The sequence below is a fragment of the Phocoena sinus genome, chromosome 11, assembly GCF_008692025.1.
Source record: "Phocoena sinus isolate mPhoSin1 chromosome 11, mPhoSin1.pri, whole genome shotgun sequence".
NCBI lineage: Eukaryota > Metazoa > Chordata > Mammalia > Artiodactyla > Phocoenidae > Phocoena > Phocoena sinus.
Window position 1 is genome coordinate 43,895,778 of NC_045773.1, and position 22,521 is coordinate 43,918,298.

The window sequence follows — 22,521 nt, forward strand, 5'->3', positions numbered from 1 at the left end:
CATATGTTATAGTTCCAGATGAATTATTTTGTCATCAAGTGACTTTGATCTTCAGTGTCAATATTTATATTTAGATTAATTTTTATAAATGAAAATATTTTAATGGTTTGAGAAAATGAGGCCAATAGGACCATATCTTTGATGACTTCTGAAAGTATGCTTGCCTTCATGTTATATGCACATTGCCAAGAATTACTGTCAAGAGAAATGATAAAGAAGTAAAAGTCATTTACGGAAATAATGTCTGTGGGTGTGTGTGTTTTTATTTTTTTTGTTTTTGTTTTTGGTTAGAGAAGAGTGGGAGTGAAGAAGAGGTTGTCATTGGAGGGGCCAAGATTCAAAGCCATGGTTACCCCACACCCCACGTTCCTTCCGGTTACACCACTCACCTCTCCATTGCTTGTTCTACTGAGAACAGAATTTCCCAGGGCCACCTCCACTGAGTGGTCACTCAGGTAACACTAGCAGTTCTCAAAGCAGAGAGGAGGGGCAGTGTGATTTTGTGCCTCAGGGGACATTGTTGCAACTTGGTGGGGGCAGGGCATGCATATAGTGGATAGCGGCCAGAGATGCTGTTAAACATTCTACAGTGAGCAGGACAGCCCCCCACAGCAAAGAGTTATCCAACTCAAAATGTCAGTGGTGCCAAGTTTGAGAACCCTGGGTGAGACCCTGGAGGGAAGCCTGGACATCAGTGGAAAAGCCCCTGCCCACCTCTGCAGGGACCGCGTAGCTGAGTGGCAAGCAAGGCAGTGACTCTCCCAGAGTCTTGCACAGGCTCAGAGGCAGTTGTTGGTCCTCTGAGGCTGGTATGCCCAGACACTGGCCCCTGCCATCCCCAAATGGGACTAGGAACCAACTACTAAGCTGAAATGAATGAGGGAGTAAAAATATGAATAGAAGCCAAGAGCAGCAACACGGACGGACCTAGAGATTATCATACTAAGTGAAGTCAGACAGAAAGACAAATATCATAAGGTATTACTTATATATGGAACCTAAAACAATGATATAAATTAACTTACTTACAAAACAGAAACAGACTCACAGACATAGAAAACAAACTTATGGTTCCTGAAGGGGAAAGTGGGGAGGGATAAATTAGGAGTTTGGGATTAACAGATACACACCACTATATATAAAATCAATAAAGAACAAGGATTTACTGTATAAAACAGGGAACTATATTCAATATCTTGTAAAAACCTATAATGGAAAAGAATCTGAAGCTGTACACCTGAAAGTAACACAATATTGCAAGTCAACTATAGTTTAAAAAAAGAAGAGGAAGAAGGAGGAGAAGAAGGGAAAGAAGGGGAAGAAGGGGAGGAGGGGGAGGAAGAGGAGGAGGACGAAGAAGACGAAGAAGAAGAAGAAGGAGAAAGAGAAGAAGGAAAAGGAGAAGAAGGAGAAGGAAAAGGAGAAGAAGAAGAAGGAGAAGGAGAAGAAGGAGAAGGAGGAGAAGGAGAAGAAGCCAAGAGCCTCCTCTGCCTGATAGGCTAATGCAGTAATACTCAAGCTTGAGTGGGCATCAGAATCCCCTGCAAAAACACAGATCATGGGATAAATCCAGTCATCCCCGTCCTCAGTTTACCTTTGTCTACACTACCATTAATGTGCCTGGCACAATAACGTTTGCTAAACATTCATAACAAACAAGCTAACACTTAGGTTGGTGGGGCATTTCAGATGGGGTTGGCTGGGAGAACAACACAAGGAGACCCTCTGAGATCCTCTTCAGGCAACATTTCTGGACCAAGAACTCCTGACTTCTCTACCCACCCAACCCCCAGACCGTATTCCCATAGGACAGCAAGACATGGAAGACAGCCAAGAGGGTCCAGCCACACTCCAGTTACCCGAGCATTCAGCCTCCCTAACCCAGAAGCCCAAAAAGCTTGTATTGAGCAGCCAATCTGCATCAACACTCCGAGTATTCAAGAGAACTGGTTTGGGTCAACAATTTGAGTGTCAAGAGTGATGGGCAGCTACACTCATAGAGAGTTTACAGCTCTTCTTGTTTCTGGGGTAAATAGGAACAGAGTAAAGACAGTATTTTCCCCTAAGAAATAGGTGCTTGATTTGCCATGACAAAAAAAAAAAAATGTGACCCAATATTCACAGCATTTGAAGGCTGCCAGGAAACACTAGGCTCTACTCTTTGATATTCCACACACCAGCTCTGTGGCTTATCACCTCATCTGTAAAATGGGGTTAAAACATAGTCCTCATGGTGTTGTTAAAACGTTCATTGAGGTAACACATGAGAAAACTCTCAGCAGAATGCTTGATAACTATGGGTCCTCAATACTGGTTTCCTCCTTTTTCTCTTGAAATAAAATCATTCGAATATAAGCACCATGATTTATTTTGCAGAATGCTGTGCCTCAATTTTTGTACTCATAGTAGAAGAGATTATTGTGCTGCAAATATTCACTCCCTTAACCCCCTAACTCTGGGAGGAGTGCACTACCTCACCCCACTGACGTTGGGCTTGGCCATGTGACTTGCCTCATGGTTGGTGGAGCACACTTCTCTGTCTTCTGGCTGCTATTACAAAATACCAAAGACTGGGAAGTTTATAAACCACAAAAATTTATTTCTCACTGTTCCGGAGGCTGGGAGTCCAAGATCAGAGTGCCAGCACGGTCAGGTTGTGGTGGAAGCCTGTTGCAGACTTCTCACTGTGTCGCCACATGGCAAGGGATCTCTCTGGAGCCTCTTTTAAAAGTGCACTAATCCCAGTCATGAGGGTGGAGCCCTCCTGACCTAATCACCTCCCAAAGGCCTTGCCTCCTAATATCATCATTTTAGGGCTTAGGTTTCAAAGCATGAATTTTGAGGGGACACAAACATTCAGACCATAGCATTATCCAACCCTTGGTTTGGATCTGACCATGTAACTTGCTTTGGTTAATGAGATGTTAGAAAAAGAGCTACATAAGGGGCTTGAAATATATTTATGGAGTTGGGTTTGTCCACTTATATTTGCCGTTCACTATGAGCACAAGCCACAGGCAGCCCACTGGTCCAAGGAACAGACTCAGATCCAACCTACAGCCAAGCTGAGCTGAGCCCAGCAGAGATCATCAAAGCCACCCCAGCCAACCTGTAGGCATGAGAGCAAGAATAAATCATTGTTCTTTTAAAACACTGAGTTTGGGAGTGGTTTATTATGCAGTAATAGCTAACTGATACGCTACGTGAAAAATTAGTTTTATAACCTTAAATTAATCTTTGTGTTAGTGATGAAATGAAGATGAGTGAATATCAAAAGTAAAATCATGGGCTTCCCTGGTGGCGCAGTGGTTGAGAGTCCTCCTGCCGATGCAGGGGACACGGGTTCATGCCTCGGTCCGAGAAGATCCCACATGCCGCGGAGCGGCTGGGCCCGTGAGCCATGGCCGCTGAGCCTGCGCGTCCGGAGCCTGTGCTCCGCAACGGGAGAGGCCACAACAGTGAGAGGCCCGCGTACGCAAAAAAAAAAAAAAAAAAGTAAGATCACTTGCCAATATAAAAGATGTATAAGCAACTATTGAGCTACTTGCTTTGGACCTTCCATGATATATGAAACTTCTGTTACATTTTTTGGAAGCATCTCTCTCTTTCTCTCTCTCTCTCTCTCTCTCTCTCTCTCTCTCTCTCTTTCTGCGTGTGTGTGTGTGTTGATCTTTCACAAAGGGTCCTGTATTCATTGAAATTTTTGACAAAACTTTAAAGTACAGGAGGCATTTGGTGCGTTCCTTTAAAAATAACTTTCCAAATGACAGCCACTCTATTTTCTCCCAGGGGAAGTATTTCCCATACAAAATTTGCATTTTACAGAACAGTTGGTTGCGTGAGCCTTCTGTCTCTGCGATTGAGTTATAATTATGATAAAGTGCAGGTAAATGGAGTTGCATTTTAAAGAGCTTTCAAGGGACTGGAAAACTTTAATATCCACTTCAAATGTTGGAAACTTCAAAGAAGTTATTCAGAAGGATCCAGTTGGGCAGAATCAAGTCCTCAAATATAGAAATATATGTTTTATATCAAAGTTATCATGTTTGATAAAGATGAAAGATTAAAGGCAGTGCTTCTCAAACTTTAATGTGCAAATTCTGATTCAGCAGGCCTGGTGGGGCCCATGATGCTGCATTTCTAACAAGCTTCCAGATGATGCTGATGTGCTGGTCATACTTCGAATAGCACGGTTCGATAGAGTCCCTCAGAGCGTCCCCTGCAGAATTGAGGTCCAGGTACCCACCGCAGTAACCTGTTCATTAGTGCTTCTTTTGTGATTTTTCTCCCTTCATTCTCTCACATTCTCCCTCCCTCAGCATGTACTCTGGGGGTCACCTCCCAAATGAACTACTCAACACAGAATCTCCTTTGGGGAAACCCCAAACTAAGATATCCCCTGCACTTCATGTACGTGTTTGATTATCTTTCTACTGCATTGACCTGAAAGCTTCTTGAGGAAGTGGGCTCCGTTCATCCCATGCAGAGCCTGGCACAGAGCAGGTGCTTGAAAGAAATTTGGTTCACCTAGGCTGGCCACAGTGGTCCTAGCTTTAGACTATGGTTACCATGCCCAAGCGACTCAACTGAAGATGGTGCCCAACAGGCACCCTCATGCCCATCCTGGGGTTGGGGGTGAGCATCCTCCCAACACTAAAGTGTATAGGAGGGATCTCAACACCAAGATGGAGAAGCAAATGGCTCTCCCAAACCTCTACTTCACCCTCCCCCCTTTTCTAAAGACAGTGGAACAACCCCAGGTAGCAGTGAACGGTCCAGGCACCTGCTGCCCAGAATCCAAAAGCACAAGCCCCTGTATCCACAGATACTCACGACCTGCAGGCCCCAGTGAGACACCAGTAACTTTGGCTTAGTTTAGCGAGTCTCTTAAAACACTGTCTCTAAGCCGTCCAAGAGTTAACACAGAGTTCTTGGGTGCCATCACTCCTTCCTGCCATCACTGATAAGGCAGGGAAGACGTTGAGATGCTCACTTGTTTCACTGACTTCTTTGAACAAAACCCACGTGCTCAGCCAAGAACCATTTTTTCTCTGTGTTTATCTCTCTCCTTCATCCTTTGCCTATGAAAAGCCAGAACTTGGGGAACTCAAAGGTTAGAAGAGCAGTTTCCAAAGTGGGGTACAGACTACACAAGGGGTACAGAAGATGGTCCACTGAGGTCATGTGAAAGAACAATTAGTCCTTTTACTTATACTTATTTTTTATCTGGAAGTAAGATTTACCAATATTAAATATATGGATAGATGAAAGTACATGTAAGTAATTTATAAATGAATATGCATATTTTGGGGGTGCATTGTCAAACAGTTTTTACTGGTGGGATGTGTGGCCCAAAAAGTTTAAGGACCACCTACTAGTTAGAAAACCTAGTAAACTTCTGATGACTCAAATTCCCCCTCCAGCTAGTCCCCACCGTCACCCCTGTCAGGGACAATGCTAACTCTCAAGATCAAACCCAGTGCTTAAAGGGCAGCTGCGAGAAGGGCAGAGGTGAGGAGGTTATCCAGAGAGACCCAATCTATTGGTTGAGCCCTGAAATGAGTGTTGTTCCATCCCTTTAGGGAAAAGCCTTCTGTCAGTGTTGCCTGTTTCCCTTGCTCTCCTCCCCAGCCCAGGGAGGAAATGTCTACTTACTACCCAGCTATCCTAACTGAACTTCTGAGAGACATCAAGTTATTGTTGCCTGGAAACAACCCAGTGGGCAGCCTTGAGGAGTGGGGATTTCCAATAAAGTTTCCTTGTGGCTCTTTGAAGTGGATAAAGTTAAATCTCTGCTTGTAGAGCCAGGTGAGCCAGGCTGTGAGCCAGGCGGACCAGGTAACAGCCCCCTCCTCTATCCAGCCTTGCCTTCCTTTGTATCATAGAGCCCAGAGCGAGCCAGCCAGGCAGGCACAGCAGTTTACAGACCCAGCAACCTAAGAGCCTCTGGGAAGTCTACCTGAGCAGGAAAAGTGTACCAAACACCCCCCACACTCCTGTCAACTCGTAAGATCTTCCATGACTCCAGGAGAGTCTGTCCTCTGCTGTCATCATAGAAAATCTGGGGAGTATGCCTTTGGCACCTCCCAGACAGTGCCACCAAGTTCACGGAGTTCTCAGCTTTGTACTTGCTCAGGGAGAGACAGGACTGGGGGCCTGAGGGCCTCAGACTGTGAGAGCTGCCTTCTCTTCCATGTACTGTGTATATCAAATGACAAGGGGCAGTGCTGGCCCAGGGCCAGGATATGCCCCAACCATGAGGTGCTAGGTGTCAAGGTGACAGGATGAAAAGTCATGTAATTGCTGTCCTCATTCACTGAACAATGTGGTAATTACTTAATTGAAGATGAAAGGACTATTTGCCGGCAGTGGTGGTGGTGTTTCCCATTTCACTTCTGTCTTCAACATGCCCTTTCTTTCTTCCCAGTAATGACAATAATTTGCACTTTCAAGACTGTCATTTCTGATTTATTCTTCCCTGCTATTCCATTCATTTCATGACAAACCAATGGGAAGTCAGAAAAAGATTTTCATCTTTAAAAGGAAAAGGCTGGACAAGTATTCTTTGCCCTGATAAATGCAGACCATGTGTCATGAATGCTCTACCACCGAAAACAGACTCTATGAATCAGTGCTTCCACCCTGTTTGTAATTTGGGTCTTTGTAGAACCATCCTGGTGATGAATGAGTTGCTGTCCTCAGTCTGGCAGAAGAGAGGTTCTTCTTTGTCTTTAAATGACACTGTTATTGTCTTCTCTGTGCCCAGTAGCAATTCTTCCTAGTGACCCTGGTCTGTTGAAATTTTGACTGTCTGTGGTACAACAGCTCTGCTGATGCCACTTGGCCAGTTGTCAGCTTGGTGCCCATTGATCATTGAACTGTCTAATGACAAAGGAGTAAGTCACCCAGCCTTGACTTGAAGCAGTTAGGATCCTGTTCCCCTGGCCTCCACTCTGTCTTTGATTGCAGGGGGAAATGGGCATCCTGGCTAATGCTAAAAAGACAGATCTAAATGTGGTTGGAAAGTCTGTTCCAGGCATCGTCAGAGCTGGGCTGTAACGGTGGATAATTCTGGACCATAGCTCTTGGTAGGGCCCCATCTACCCTCTGTGGGTCACAAACCATTAAAACTAGGAACTTTCTCAACTCTGCATTTTCCCACATTATATTCAGTCCTCTGGAATGCTTCCCTCTGACTTTGAAAACTCCTACCCATCCTTTAAGAAGGCTCAGTTCAAAAGTCACATCCTCTCTGATGGTTCCTGATCCCTCCCCAGCCCAGGAGAATCCTAGTGTAGCCCAGATGGTTGGAGGTAAGAGTAGGATCCATGCCACGAAAAATCTAGGTTCAAATCTACACTGCTTCAAACCCCTAATTCTATTTCCCTTAAAGCCCAAAGACTTTCCCAAAAGCCTGTGAATTTGTACTTATGGAGATCAACGGTTTTGTGTCCTTATTGCAGCCTCTGTTTTGCATTGCATCAATCCAGAAGGGAAGTTTAACCCTTTCACCATTTGCACTTAAAACAACAGCAACAACTAAGAGATCAACCAGCCCTGTAGTAGACCTCACTGAAGGGTTGATGGGCAGCAGAAGTTGGCAGAGGCTGGGAGTGGAGGAGAAGTCGGGGAGCAGGGGCATATAGCATATCACCTAGTAGCTGAAAATCTAATTTAGACTTGCCGGTTCCTCAAAAGTCTTTTTTCCAAACAATAGTGGGCTCCCCCCACAGCACCAGTCTCCTCCTGTGCCCTGACTCCTCGTCTTTGACCTACAGAATGGCATGGCCAACTCCCAGGGCCTCTCTGATGCCCTGACCCCACCGAAAACTCAGGGCATAAGTGTCCCACTTTCTGCCCCAATCACTTACCCAGAGACAGTTCTCTACCTGCTCAGAGCACTGGGACTCACTGTTAAGATATCATTCCCCACCTATTTACATGATCCACTCCTTCATCTGTATATAGAGCATTTTGTGTGTTTCCCTATTTTCATCCCATTCATACAGATATATGTCATTTATGTGCATGTCTGGATTGATATGGTGCATTTTGTCTAATCCATGATTCGTGGTGAGACACTGAAAAGTTCAGAAGGGAAGTGACCTGAGCAGATTTGTGAGTTTATTTTTTTTAATAGCTCTGAATTTTTAGTGTAAGGAACATATTGTATCAGGGCAAAGAGACTGTAGATAGACAAACTAGGAGACTTCCTATAGAGTCCAGGAAGAAATCAAGACAGCTTAGATGAGGACAGTGAGGAAGGAGAATTTTGTTGGATCCAGAAGACATTTTGGAGGCAAAAATGGGATTTGGGAATTGGTTGGATATGGATAGTGAAAAAGATTGAAGTGCGAAGGATGCACGCAGACCTCTGGCTGGTTCTATTCATTGAGCTGGGGGCTGGGGAAGGAAGACTCCTTTTTGGGTATGTTTGATTTGAGATGTTGGTCAAGTGGAGAGGTCTGGGAGGTGGGTGGATCCACAACTGTAGAGATCAGGCTGAAGTTAAAGATCAGAAAGCTGTTAGGACCTGGATGGAGCTAGAAGCTGTGCCTACGGATGGGATCACTGATGGAGTTTATAAAATAGGATAAGGACCGAGGGCCCTGGCCCTGTAGAACTGGACTGGCAGAGGGAAGAGCAGTCAGAATGGTAGAAGGAAAATCAGGAGAGAATGATGTCTCAGGAAACAAGGAAGTTTAAAAAGGAAGTGAATGAGTGGCTACTGAGCAGTCAAGTAGTATAAAGACTGGAAGCCATCAGGGCTCTGGTTTCATGACCGGATTGCACTAACCAATACAGAAATGGAAGCACAAGGTTGAGCAGAATCTCGATAAAAGGATCAAGTTGGGTCACATTGAGTTTAAGGTGCTTCTGGGACATCCTGATGGAGACAACCACGTGAAGATTATAAACACACATTCACTCACTGAATTCACTGAATTCAGCAACATGTCTTAGTGTCTAGGCTTTGCCAGGCTGGTACCCAGCACGAGATAGGCTGGGCGGGTTGGAGGGGCGGGGGTCAAAGATCTGTGTTGAGCATCTCAAATCCACGAGTCTGGCTTGTTCTCCGTTCTTTCCTGTTCCTTCACGGCTCCTTCATGGTGCCTTTTGCTCCTTTATTTTGACTGAATGACACATTTGGGATTTGGAAAATGTGTTCCTGCTGCAAAAGAACTTGGATTCCCTATGATCTTGAGCATCTGTATTACACCCTGAGGCTCTGAACTGTGTGGGTGGAAAGGATACTCAGAGTTCCCTGGGGTGCTTTTTAAGAAAACACATGCCGGGACTTCCCTGGTGGCGCAGTGGTTAAGAAGCCGCCTGCCAATGCAGGGGACACGGGTTCGAGCCCTGGTCCGGGAAGATCTCACATGCCGCAGAGCAACTAAGCCCATGCACCACAACTACTGAAGCCTGCACTCCTAGAGCCCGTGCTCCACAACAAGAGAAGCCACCGTAATGAGAAGCCCGCGCACCACAATGAAGAGTAGCCCCTGCTTGCCGCAACTAGAGAAAGCCTGCGTGCAGCAACAAAGACCCAATGCAGCCAAAATCAAATAAATTTATTTAAAAAAAAAAGAAAGAATACACATGCCATATATCTGGAGAAAACTCTAATTCGAAAAGATACACGCACCCCAATGTTCATAGCAGCGCTATTCACCATAGCTAAGACATGGAAGCAACCTAAATGTCCATCGACAGATGAATGAGTAAAGAAAATGTGGTACGTATATACAATGAAATATTACTCAGCCATTAAAAAAGAATGAAATAATGCCAGTTGTGGCAATATAGATGGACCTAGACATTATCACACTAAGTGAAGTAAGTCAGACAGAGAAAGAAATATCATATGATATCACTTACATGTGGAATCTAAAAAAAAAATGATACAAATGAGTTTACTCACAAAACAGAAAGAGACTCACAGACATAGAAAACAAAATTAGGGGATTTCCCTGGTGGTGCAGTGGTTAAGAATCCGCCTGCCAATGAAGGGGACACGGGTTTGAGCCCTGGTCCGGGAAGATCCCACGTGCCGCAGAGCAACTAAGCCCATGCACCACAACTACTGAAGCCCACGTGCCTAGAGCCCACGAGCCACAACTACTGTAGGCTTCGCACCCTAGAGCCCGTGCTCCACAACAAGAGAAGCCACCGCAATGAGAAGCCTGTACACCACAATGGAGAGTAGCCCCTGCTCGCCACAACTAGAGAAAGCCAGTGCAGCAACAAAGACCCGACGCAGCCAAAAAATTAATTATTTTTAAAAATTAATTATTTTAAAACAAAATTATGGTTACCAAAGGGGAAAGGGGGGAGGTATAAATTAGGAGTATGGGATTAATAGATACACCCTTGTATATATAAAATAGATAACCAACAAGGACCTACTGTACAGCCCAGGGAACTATACTCAATATCTTGTAATCATATATAAGGGGAAAAATCTGAAAAAGAATATATACATGTGTATATATATATATATATATATATATATATAAAACTAAATCACTTTGCTGTACACCTGAAACTAACACAACATTGTAAATCAACTATACCTCAATTAAAAAAAATTTTTAAGGAATACACATGCCAGCCCCCATCCCCCTTACAAAATCCTAACATTTCACACAATTCTACTCCCTAATCACCTCCCCACCCTTGCCCAAGACACTAGTGATGCTGAAAGTAGGTGTTCCTGAGTTGGAGGGTGACTCAGAGACCAAGCAGAAAGAGTGGAGAGGAGCGAAGAAAGGAGTGGCAAGGTCCCCAGGTTTCCTGCCAAGGCTGCTGGATCAGTGGCAGCTCCATTAGCGGAAACAGTAAGAACAGATTTGGGCATTAGAAGTACTTTCTCTTGCTCTGAAGTTTGCTCAAACTTTTGCTTGAACTGATTTTTCAATCTCCACATTTTGTAATTAGCTACTGTGAAAGACATCTAAAATGATCATTCCGAGTAACTAAAAGAGGTCCTTCATGGACTGCTTGTACCATTTCCTCCACTACTTGTAACTTAGCATTCTGGCTGTACAGCCTGGTGACTGAGTTTATGGCTAATAATTTCTAATATTTTCACAACATCCTAGCTCATGCATGAAGACAAATCTCATCCCATCTGCTTTTTCTGCTAATGGGTCAGTGATGTCCCCACAGCTAAATTATAGCAATTATATAGAAAATAACATGTTTACTTTGAAAAGCCAGATTTGGTTTTCGTGGCTGGGTAGTTTTGACAGATGCACAACTGTTTCTAAGAGGGTGAAGGTCTTTACTCTTTTACATCTGTAAGAAAAAAACACATGGAATCCCTTTCTGCAGTTACCGTAAAAAATGCTATTGAGGATATTGTCCATTATATTGCCTGGGGTCCTTTATTTTGGAATTATACTCCAAGAAGCAATGACATTGCCCTCCAAACTCACTGCTATTACTGACAGCTCTGCAAATTTTCATGTTTCTGTGGAAGAGTATTATTATCAAAGATGCCAAATATTCAAAGGGGATTGAGGTGAGCTGAACTCAAGAGTAGATTTTCTTTTATTTAATGTTTTCTCACTCTCTCTCTATGTCCTACCCATTTCTCAAAGCTGAATGGCTTTATTTACATAATTCTCCATGTTTGTTTCCCTTCCTCAAAGATGCTTTTGATGCAGAATAACTTCCTCTCCATGTTTATTTTTCTTTAGCACAAGGGGAATTCTAATGCATTTCCTTTTTGCCAGTAGCTCATGACAACCAGTGTAACCCAAGTAGAAGAGATCTGAGACCCTACCTGGTGTCATGGATATTTGGAAATAGCTGTCTCCTCTACTTCAGCGCTATCCCCCTCATCCTGACACCATGATGCCACTGAATGCAGCTGTGGGGTTGCCTGTCCACTGGGCTCAACTGTCCTCTGCTGGTGACCACCACTGATAACCCAGCCTTTGGGATGCACACTTCCTTCCCTTTGCTTCCAACACACCACCTCCTGATTTTTCCTCTTATCTTAACAAACACATAGGCACAGTTTGAGCAGAGAAGGAGTCACTATTTCCAACTCCTTTGGAAATAGTGTGACCAATGATATGGAAGAAAACCAACAGAAGGTGATGTCATAGAAGGCAAGAGAAGAAAGGAGTAGTTCACTTCATCAAATGCTGCAGAGAGGACCAAGTCAGATGGAAACAGTGAGATGGCATTGGGTTGGCAATATGGAAGTCAAGCACACTTGGGCACGGATGGTCTCAGCATAACAGTGGATGTGGAAGCCTGTTTGGAGGGGTTAAGGAGAGATGAGTCATGAGCAAGTGGAGAGAGTGATGATAGAGAACTCTTTGGAAGAGTAGAGAAATGGGTCCTGTCAAGAAAAGAATATAAGTCAAAGGGATTTTTGATTTTGTCCTTTTAAGATGGAAGATTCCAGAGAATATCTGCATCCTGGTGGAACTAATTCTCTCTATCTAGAGATATTATAAATGCAAGAGGGAGAGGGGGATACTTCCAGGAGAAACATCTCTGAAAGGGCAAAAGAGGAAAGCAGGGATACTTATCCATGGTAACAAGCTGGCAAGGCAGAGAGCAGAGGTACAAACGCAGTGAGATTTGGAGATGTGGTGACTGGATGATGTTTGTTTCCATCTGATTGCTTCTATATTCTTAGTAAAATATGAACAAGGTCATCAGCTGAGAAGGAACATAGGGGATGGAATTTGGGTTTGAGAAGAGAGAAGATGTATGAAATCATCATTGTACAGAGTGAGAAGAAGAAAAACATCCTAGGAAGTGCAGTAAGAAGTGTGGCGCTGACTGCCCATTTGGGATTTGTGGTCCAGAATTTTAAATGAGGCCAAGGTAAATAGAAATATTGCCTGGAAAGCACTTAACCCTGACCTGGTACATAGTGCACACCCAATAAATGCAAGCTATTACTATTTTAACACATGAATATTTCTTCTTTTCTTTGCTTAGATGAGATACAATCCTGTCAAAAGAAAGAAGGAAGGAAGGGAGGGAGGAAGGAACTGAATCTTGGGTTACATTGTTTTACCAGTATTGCAAACCCATTAAATAAAGAAAATGTTTCCAATAAAAAAGGTGATTAAACTCAAAAGTCTTGAAAATGTAGACCCAATGGCCCAAGAAACTGACAAAACATGAAGAGCATGAGGCTGTTACCAGAGCTTTGTCCAGCCCTGTGACATAAGGACATCATCGTTCTGGGATTACATACCATAGTAGGCAGACTATGATATGGGCATATTGAATGTAAAAAAAAATAACTGGTGTCTCAGTTAAAAGAGTAATAGAATCAATTAAGTAGCTCTCATATTAAAGTGAGCTAAGAAAAGAATTCAGGCAAGCTATTATTACAACGAAAATATCACCATAAATTTGAGACTTGGGAACGTCACTGGTCTATCCTTGATATAAGAAGCAACAACCTCCTACGTCATCCCACTTCCAGAAATTGTATGAGGTCCTATAACATGCAGCCTTAACTCCCACACTGTGGTCCTCGAACTGCCCTTATTGGGTGGGGAGAGGAGGCAGTGTCCTTGGAGAATAGAGCCAGCTGATCAATTAAAATCTGTTTGTTTGTTTTTTCATCTTATTGAGATGACCATACAGCTTGTGTCCTTAAATTTGTCAGTGTATTGGGGAAGGGAGGGATCAGTCTCTTCACAACGTGGTAGTGCATCATTTCTGTACCTCCAAGTTAAAGCTCAATGAAATGATGCTGTGTGGCTTTCCAAATGTATGTTCTCAGTACCCCTTTACAAAGAGCTTTTCTGAAACTAGGCGACTTACAACTATGATGTTCACTTTTCTTTCCCATGCTGTCAAGGGGTCTCATCTCCTCTGAGAGATACAAGGTCTCCGTCACCTCTGCTCGAGTATCACCAAGTCTCCATTCCCCTTCTCAGTGTCCCAAGGTCCCTCCAACACTACTAATTAAAATGCAACTCCTGGGAGTAGTCTTGGTTGTGTTCGAGTTGTAAAAGTCTGTCGTTGTGATTTGTTAAAGACTTGGGGTATGGAGGATTCCTCAGCCCCTGGCTGGTGAACATTTCTCTGTGCTCCTACAAAATGGCAAAACTCTATATTTAAATCTTTGTATATTAAATTCTGAAGCATTTACAGCAATTTTAATAATATACTTGCTTATGAAAGTTTATCCTGGCATGTCTGGGTTAATAATATTCTTTTGGATACAGTACTGACTTGATTTGCTAATATTTTATTTAATATGTTGACAATGAATGAGAGAAACTTTTATTTTTTGCTTTTTTTGTATCCTTTTTATTACCATTTTATTGAGATATAATTCACATAACATACAATTTACCCATCACCATAATTAATTTTAGAACATTCTCATAACTCAAAAAAGAAACTACAGAACAAATGTATAGGTACCAAGGGGTAAAGGCGTGGGGTGGGAGGAATTGGGAGACTGGGATTGACATATTGATACTATGTATAAAATAGTTGATACTATGTATAAAATAGACAACTGATGGGAACATACTGTGTAGCACAGGGAACTCTACCTAATGCACTGTGGTAACCTAAATGGGAGGGAAGTCCAAAAGGGAGGGGATATCTGTATGTGTATGGCTGATTCATTTTGTTGTGCAGTGGAGGCTAACACAACATTGTAAAGCAACCATACTCCAATAAAAATTAATTTTAAAAAAAAAGAAACTACATATTCAATAGCAGCCACTACCCATTTCCCCTCAAACACACCCCCAGCCCAAAGCAACAACTAATCTACTTTCTGTCTCTATAGCTTGGCCAATTCTAGACAATTCACCTAAGAGGGATCATACAATATGTGGTCTTTTGTGACAGGCTTCTTTCATTTAGCATAATGTTTTCAAAATTCATCCATGTTGTAGCATGTATCATTCCTTTTACGGCTGAATATATTCCATTGTATGGATATACCAAATGTTGTTTATTAATTCATCAGTTTATGGACATTTAGGTGTCCTGGGTGTTTGAAAATTGGTATGCTTTGCATTGGGTACAAAGTTTTACACATATCTATTGCACCAAACATATTAATTATATTATTAAAAATATCTATATCTTTACTTAATTTTTGTTTACATGTCTGTTTCTGAAACAAACGTGTTACTGTATTCCATTATGACTGCAGACTTTTCAATTTCTCCATATTTTTCTTTTCCTTTTCTGCCTTATATACGTTTTGCCGAGTTGTAAGGAATATAAAAGTTTGTGATTCACATTCTTGGTCCAATATAACTTTGATCCAAATGAACTATCCTTCTTTGTTCTGCTTAATGTAATTCTTCTTGAATTCATTTTTCCTAATAATATTGTTATACCGACCCTACTTTTCAACTAGCAGTTGCTTACAATAACTTTTTCAGTCTTTGTCATTTGACCTTAAATGTGTCATAAATAGCTGCTATATAGTTTTGTGACCATTTTTCATCAAAACTAAAGAGTTTACCTTTTAATAGAAAAATATAACATTCACACCTGTGATTACTGACAATTATGTACTTTTTACATCTTTATTATGACTTAATGTTTTAAATTTACTCTATGATTTCTTGTTGCTCTTTTATACCTTTTCCTGTCTTTTGTTGGATTGAAAAATGCATGAAATTTCTATTCTTCTAGAAATCACCCATAAAATATTTCACCCTCTTTACATACCAATATGATTTGGACATAACCATCATTTTTACTGATTTCTTTATGCACCTATATTCTTTTATCCCATGTCTTTCTCTTCCTTGGGTTTTTAATTTTTCTGGAGTATATCATCAATATTGTCCATGGAAGTAAACTTTCTGGGTTTTTAAACATTTTGAAAATGCCTTTATTTTGCCTAAATACAGGATTTCAGGTTCAAAATCTCAGGATTTTAAAGATATTTCATAATCTTTAATAATCCAGTGTTGCTAGTATTTAAGCATGCAGTTTCCTCCATCAACTGATTTCTGGGTGTTTTTTTCCTTTAGGAGGAAAGAAATGTCTGATCCACTGATGGCACATCCTTGTTGTTTACTGCTGGATTTAGTCTTCCCCAAAATATATCTTTTCTGACATTATTAGGGATCTTTTGATAGTGAAGATACCAAGTTAGCCATCTTGAGCCAATTACTGTTCCCTTCTCTTTAATGATAGTGTAACTCTTGATTATTAAGTTTAGTGATCTATCATTCAAATTCCCACTGCAGGTTAAGTAGGTTTCTAGAAACATGATTTTACTTTTGGCCTTTGCAAATACTCATAATAATGAGTTTTGCTCTAACACAATTCTACTATTTTCAGTGATAAATTAAGTCCTTCTTAACTTACGACGTTTTCAAGCATTTCATTTATATCACGCATTGCTAATATAACAATCAAGTGTTCACGATAATAAGTTGAGACTTTTAAGTGACTTTTTCTGACCTAGACACTAGATCTAGGTCCTCCTAGAAGAGGAGTCCCACATCTCTCAAGAACCAGCCTGCATTAGGATCCTTGTTGAGTCACCAGGAGCAGCTGGTGGGAGGCGTGACCTCAGCGATGTTGAATTCAGAGTGCAGCAGCTGAGGCAGATAGTCAGTTATGCTCACTGAAGCAGGAAACCTGAGCAGCACATCATCACAAGGCCGCCGCAACCAGCAACCTCTGGATGGATGAGGACCCGAGGTCCTCACCTGTTAGTATGTCTTCATGACTGGCTGATATAAGAAACAACTGCATAAAACCCACCATTGTCCTTCACGGTAGGCAAACTGCTGGGGACACTGTCCACTACATCACAGCATCCCCTTTATGATAGCCCAAGAAAAACACCTCCTGTGGCTCTGGGCCAGGCAAAGTCATTCCTCCTGCACAACTAGTATGTTTTCATCCTGTAGACACATGGACTTCCTAGCTGATTTTCTCGTTGTCTTACCATTAGGAAGTTAAAAGCCGGATCTGGGGTCTATCTCTAGCTTTGGGGGCTTTTATTTCTCAAATGTTCTTTTTTTTTTTTAATCTTCCCTGATTCCTTTAGTCAATACTACTGTTCTCTGCAAGTGATCTAAACTCCCTTCAGAAATAAGGCATGAAATAATCACCTTAAACTAGGCTGGTACCATTTAGAACTAAAAATACTAGATTTTAAGTGCTTTAATTTGTTCCTTTTATAACTTTACATATAGGTCAAATCCTTTCACTCTAAACCAGTGCTGTCAATAGAAATAGTATGTGAGCCATATGTAACACTGAATTTTCTAGGAGCCACATATTAAGAAGTAAAAAGAAGCAGGTGAAATTGAGAAAATTTAAGTCTTCCAAAGGTCAGTGTGTACTTTATAGTGAGAGCACATCACAGTTTGGACCAGCTACACTACAAGTGTTCAATGGTCAGGTCTAAACACAAAAGCTATGAATGATGACCAGGGTCAGAAGAGTTTTCCAGATTATAATTACAACGTATCCGACCTGTATTCATAGTTGGCTTTGATTGAAGATTTCTGAGCTCCTGGGGGTTTCTGATGCAAACACTAGGTCTTAGAAAGTATAAGCTCTCCTGACAGGGGTAATGACCATGGCAACCCAAAGACTTCTGGATCTTTTTTAACTTGTCTATGTTCATTTGTTATTTTTTTTCTTGACTGGACCACCCTTGGCTCCTTCTAAGAAATAACATAATATAAAATGGTTTGGGGCGTCTAGTAACAAAGAAGGAAAACAGAAATAGAGATGCATTTTGCTTATTCTGAACTTCATCCAGAGTAGTATTAAAAATTACTTTAAAGCATGCTGATAAAGGTACAAGACCAGAAAACTACTGTAGGTGTAATCAACTAATGAACAACAAAAAATGTTTGATTCTCCTTGTTTTAGAACCAGCTCTAAAACTTTACACTTTAGTTTGGATAATAAAAGTGTTATTCATTTAAATCAGGACTAAAAGACCAAAAATGCAGTTAAATTCCTGAGAGTTGAAAATTTGATTTTTTTAGGGAAATTATTTAACCCATGAAAGCCTCCATTTCTACATGAATATAAACAGAGTAATAACTACATCACAGAATGGCTATGAAGATTAACAATACTGTGTATAAAGCTTACAACAGGCAAATAGTATGCACTCAATAAATGGTACCTATCATCATAGTTAATCACTAAAGATTATTAAATCCTGGTATTCCTAACCTGGAGTCTGCAGATCCTTGGTCCATGGCTAAAACTGTGGGGGTGGGGGATTCCTAAAATTGGATGGGAAAAAAGACTCCACCTACATTTTCACTAACCTCTAACCCAAATTTAGCCTTTTCTTCATTATGAATGCTGGCAACATCCCAGTAGTACCTGAAGGATCTGTAACTTTGCACCAATAGAAGTCACAGATATTTTCATATTACACTTCTGATGCTACAGACATCTCCAAATATCTTTTGTTTATCACCTTTTTGAAATTCCAGCCTTTGTGAGACCTGCTGCTAGATCTTGTTAATTAATGCACTAGTAAAGAAGCAATACTATGTTATCAATGTACTGTTTTTAATTTCAGTATAATAGGTTTCCTTTGTAATCCTACATGTTTTATTTCATGCACTTAAAGCATTATTCTGAAAAGGGGTCCATAGGCTTCACAAGACTGCCATGGTACAAAACAAGGTTAAGAATCCCGAACTTTTAGTCTATCTCTTTGCTTCCAGAAAGCGAACCAAGTTTGACAATTGAGCACCTGCCTGGGTGAGCCCATTCCCATAGTCTCAGGTTTGTTCTCCTGTATTTAGTTTGATAGGAAGATATTACTGTTCTGGTATCAATCAACCTTCTGTCAATTAACCTTCCTGTTCAAGGTTCTGTATTTAAGTTGATGGGCTGATTTTCTGGTGTGTTCGGTCGACCTGGGGGACATACATGGCCCCACTGGATGCCAGGCCCCTGCTGAAGGTGGGCATTGGTTCTGAATTGTGGTCCCACACCAGTAGCATCAGCATCTCCTGGCTGCTTGTTGGATTTGCAGATTCTCGGGTCACACCCCAGACGTCCTGAAACAGAAGCTCTGGGATCTATCAGTCTGTATTTTATTAAGCCCTAAGGGAGATGCACGTTAGAGTTTGAGAACCACCGCGCTAGGGAATCGGAGGGCAGCCCAATCCTGGGCAGGAGGCTCCCACCTCGACCCTTGGTAGGGACGAACAGGGCTCCTGCAACCGGACAAGGCGGGAGGGGAGGAGGGGAGGTGCTGAGGGGCAGCCATCAAGTCGAAAGCCGGGACTAGGGACCTTGTTCTGCTCCTGTACCCCGATTTCACTTACATTACCCAAGGCCTCGAGCGAGGGTGACTCATGGAGATAATCCCCCCCAGCACCGAACACTCGTTGCTGCCACTGTACCGCGAGAGAAGGCGAGTCAAGGGAGAGCCTGCGAGAGCGCGGGGAAGACAGCTCTAGACCTACGAGCTCCAGGCAGGTATCTCTGCAGCCCTCTGGACCCTTCCCGGCCCCGCCGCCCGCCGCTGGGGGGCGCACTCCCTGCTGGGAATTGAGGTCCCGGAAGCCCGCTCGCTCCAGGCTTTCCGGGCTCTCTTGCCTCGTGAAAACTACAAGTCCCAGGGCGCCAAGCGCGGGAGGGTCACGTGGGAGGGGCGGCGGGCGCGGCTAAATAGTCTCCGTCGGCCATTTTGTCGGAGAAGCCGCAGCGCCGCCTCTTCTGTCGCGTCCTCGCATCCGTCGCTGCCGCCTCTTCCTCCGCCTCCTCCTTCGCCTCTTCCTGCCTCCTCCCGGCTTCCGCCGCCGATCCAGCCGCTTCCCAACCCCGGGGCGAAGCGTCTCCTTATTTATTTCCGTTTTCTCGCCACTACCGCCTCCTGACACGGTGATCCGGGCGGGCCCCGCAGGAATTTTATCCCTTCACCGGCCTCACACTAGTATCGCATGTCCACTATCCAGAACCTCCAATCTTTCGGTAAGAGCGGGTCGCCCCACCGCCCCTCCCGTGGCCCCACGTCCCCTGCGCGCCTCTCGGCCGGTAGGCCGCCGCTGCCCGCCCTCGCTGGGGCCGCTTGCCGGACCCCCGCCCCAAAAGGCCCCCGGCCGCCCTCCCCTGCACCCCGAGTGGGGCTTTGTCTCGGTGCCCGGAAGATGGCGACCGGGCCCCTGGCGACCACCTCTCCGAGGACGGCCCCCGGAGCCCCGGCCGGGGGCCTTGTGCCGCCCCCTGCCCGCTCCTGGACCCTCCTGCTGCTCGCTTCTGCTCCCTGCCACCTCTGCGACCCTGTTCCGCCCCCAGACTTGCCCTGCTGATCGCCAGGGGGACGCCGGCTCGGGCTGGGGCATCGGCGTCCATTAGCGGTCGGGGCTGTTCGTGGCTGCTCTCGGGCGCATTTAGTAAAAGATGCTGCGGATCAGGCCTCTGATCTATTACAGGGCAGTGAGCCAGTCTTCTCTACTTGCGTAGTAATACGTAAAATTACTCTTGATATACATATATAGATCTTTTTTCGAGGCAGAGTTAGGGTTAAATGATTGGGGTGGCATTTGTGAATGTTTCTGTTGTCATCAGAATGTAATCGAGATGACGCACATTTTTATAGTGGCTCTAAAATTAAGGTCTTAAAATCTCTTTTCTCTCATTAGAGGATTATGTTCAACGATAACATCTATAACAACGTTTTTCTGTTCCGGTATCAGTGGACATACCTGTTTAAAATCTCTTTGTGAAAGTACCTTGTAGGTTTTATTAATACTCTACCCTTATCACTCCCCCACATCCGCACCTGCAGAAAGAAAGCAGAAGCACTAGAACCTTCTTTGCTGAGTTTCTAGATTGTAGTGTAGCTGTATCTGGAAATTACTGACTAAAAGATATTTTCCTGCTTTGGATTTTTTTGTATCCCTCTGTAGACCCCTTTGCTGATGCAACTAAGGGTGACGACTTACTCCCGGCAGGGACTGAGGATTACATTCATATAAGAATCCAGCAACGGAACGGCAGAAAGACACTGACTACTGTTCAGGGCATTGCAGATGATTATGACAAGAAGAAACTTGTGAAAGCTTTCAAAAAGGTAAAGGTGTTAGGGAGAAGAGATTAAAATATAGTTATTGACACACATCTAAATAGGATTACAGTTCACACCTTTCACTTCACGTTAGCGTGGGTTAAAATGATTGGACCCAAGGAAACTGTGTTCATACTCTTAATTAACATCCAGATAATCTTAGGGTGAAAGTAAAATATCATTGTATTTGACTCAGTTATGCTGAATCTGCTTCTTCAGAAATTTGCCTGTAATGGTACTGTGATTGAACATCCTGAATACGGAGAGGTTATTCAGCTTCAAGGTGACCAAAGAAAAAACATTTGCCAGTTTCTCTTGGAGGTGAGTGATTGGGTGCTTTATGTACAACCTTGAGATTGCTTCTAAAATTGTATTTAAGGGCAATGTGAATTATTACCTACTTAGTAAAAAAAATCATGTGAATGAAGCACATTAGTTGTACTTATTTGGGCAGGAGTACCAGTTTATTTTGTCATTAGAATGACCTGATCATTCCTGTGTCCATTTAGGATGTTTTGTGGAATGTCAGGATATTCAAATATGTGTTGAGTTTTTGTTATTAACAGTTTATGCCACAAATACAGTGTTGCAGTAACCTATTAACAATGATTCTTTTTAATGACTGCTCTGTCTTCTTAGGAATGAATTTATGTGTTACCCAGAGTGATTCTGCTAAATTAAATTTTATTTTGCAGGTTGGCATTGTCAAGGAGGAACAGCTTAAGGTTCATGGATTCTAAAATGAACCTAAATACGTGGAGAATTTCTTGAATAATTTTGTTCTCTAAACCAAGTTTGGCTGCCTTGTGAAATGATTCTCTGCAGTAAACGGACTTTTCATTTATTTAATCATTCAAACTTTCATTCACATCTGCATGATTACAGAAAACACGTGGTATGTAGGCTAGTAACACATAAGAAAATTGCAGTAAGATGGTAATGAAACCCCGTATTCATCTTAACATGTTTCCAATGGAAAATATTTTGTTTTGAGTGTTTATTTGTTTATTGTTCAGTTTATTAATTTTCATTTGATTAAATTTTTTTGTTGGTATTAAACCATGTATGTTGCAGCTTAACAATAAAAAAAAAATATGAATCCTTTTGTGAGCAGTTAGGCTCCCAAATCTAAGCAAGTAATATACACATATAGTTTGTCTTTCATAATTGTCTCATTCTGTGTATTCTTTCCAGTTGATTTCAGATGCTGTGAAGAGCTAGAGGAGAACCTTTGTTATATATGTAATTTGTTCTTTACTTACTTAAAAATGAGTAGAAACAGTATAAACTCAGAGCCAAGAATTTGCCAGAATGTACTGTTAAATTTTTGAAAAGAAAATGAAGCATAGTTTAAACTTACGTATTGGCACAGAGAATTATTTTATTTATTTTTATTGGTTATGTTAGTAGGGTGCCAACACAAGTCTATCCCTAAGTGACAGTAAAGTAGGTTCCTGACATAAAATAAATTTAGTCACAGGCAG

General features: G+C 42.5%; 1 protein-coding gene across 1 annotated transcript; it reads left to right on the plus strand.

Moving 5' to 3' along the window:
• Nucleotides 1-19,654: 19,654 nt before the first annotated feature.
• On the plus strand, nucleotides 19,655-22,201 carry EIF1B (eukaryotic translation initiation factor 1B). The gene is made up of 4 exons (XM_032648316.1): nucleotides 19,655-19,941; nucleotides 20,880-21,043; nucleotides 21,257-21,358; nucleotides 21,733-22,201. The coding sequence occupies exons 1-4, from the start codon at nucleotides 19,911-19,913 to the stop codon at nucleotides 21,775-21,777; spliced, it is 342 nt and encodes a 113-aa protein (XP_032504207.1). The 5' UTR covers nucleotides 19,655-19,910; the 3' UTR covers nucleotides 21,778-22,201.
• Nucleotides 22,202-22,521: the final 320 nt, after the last annotated feature.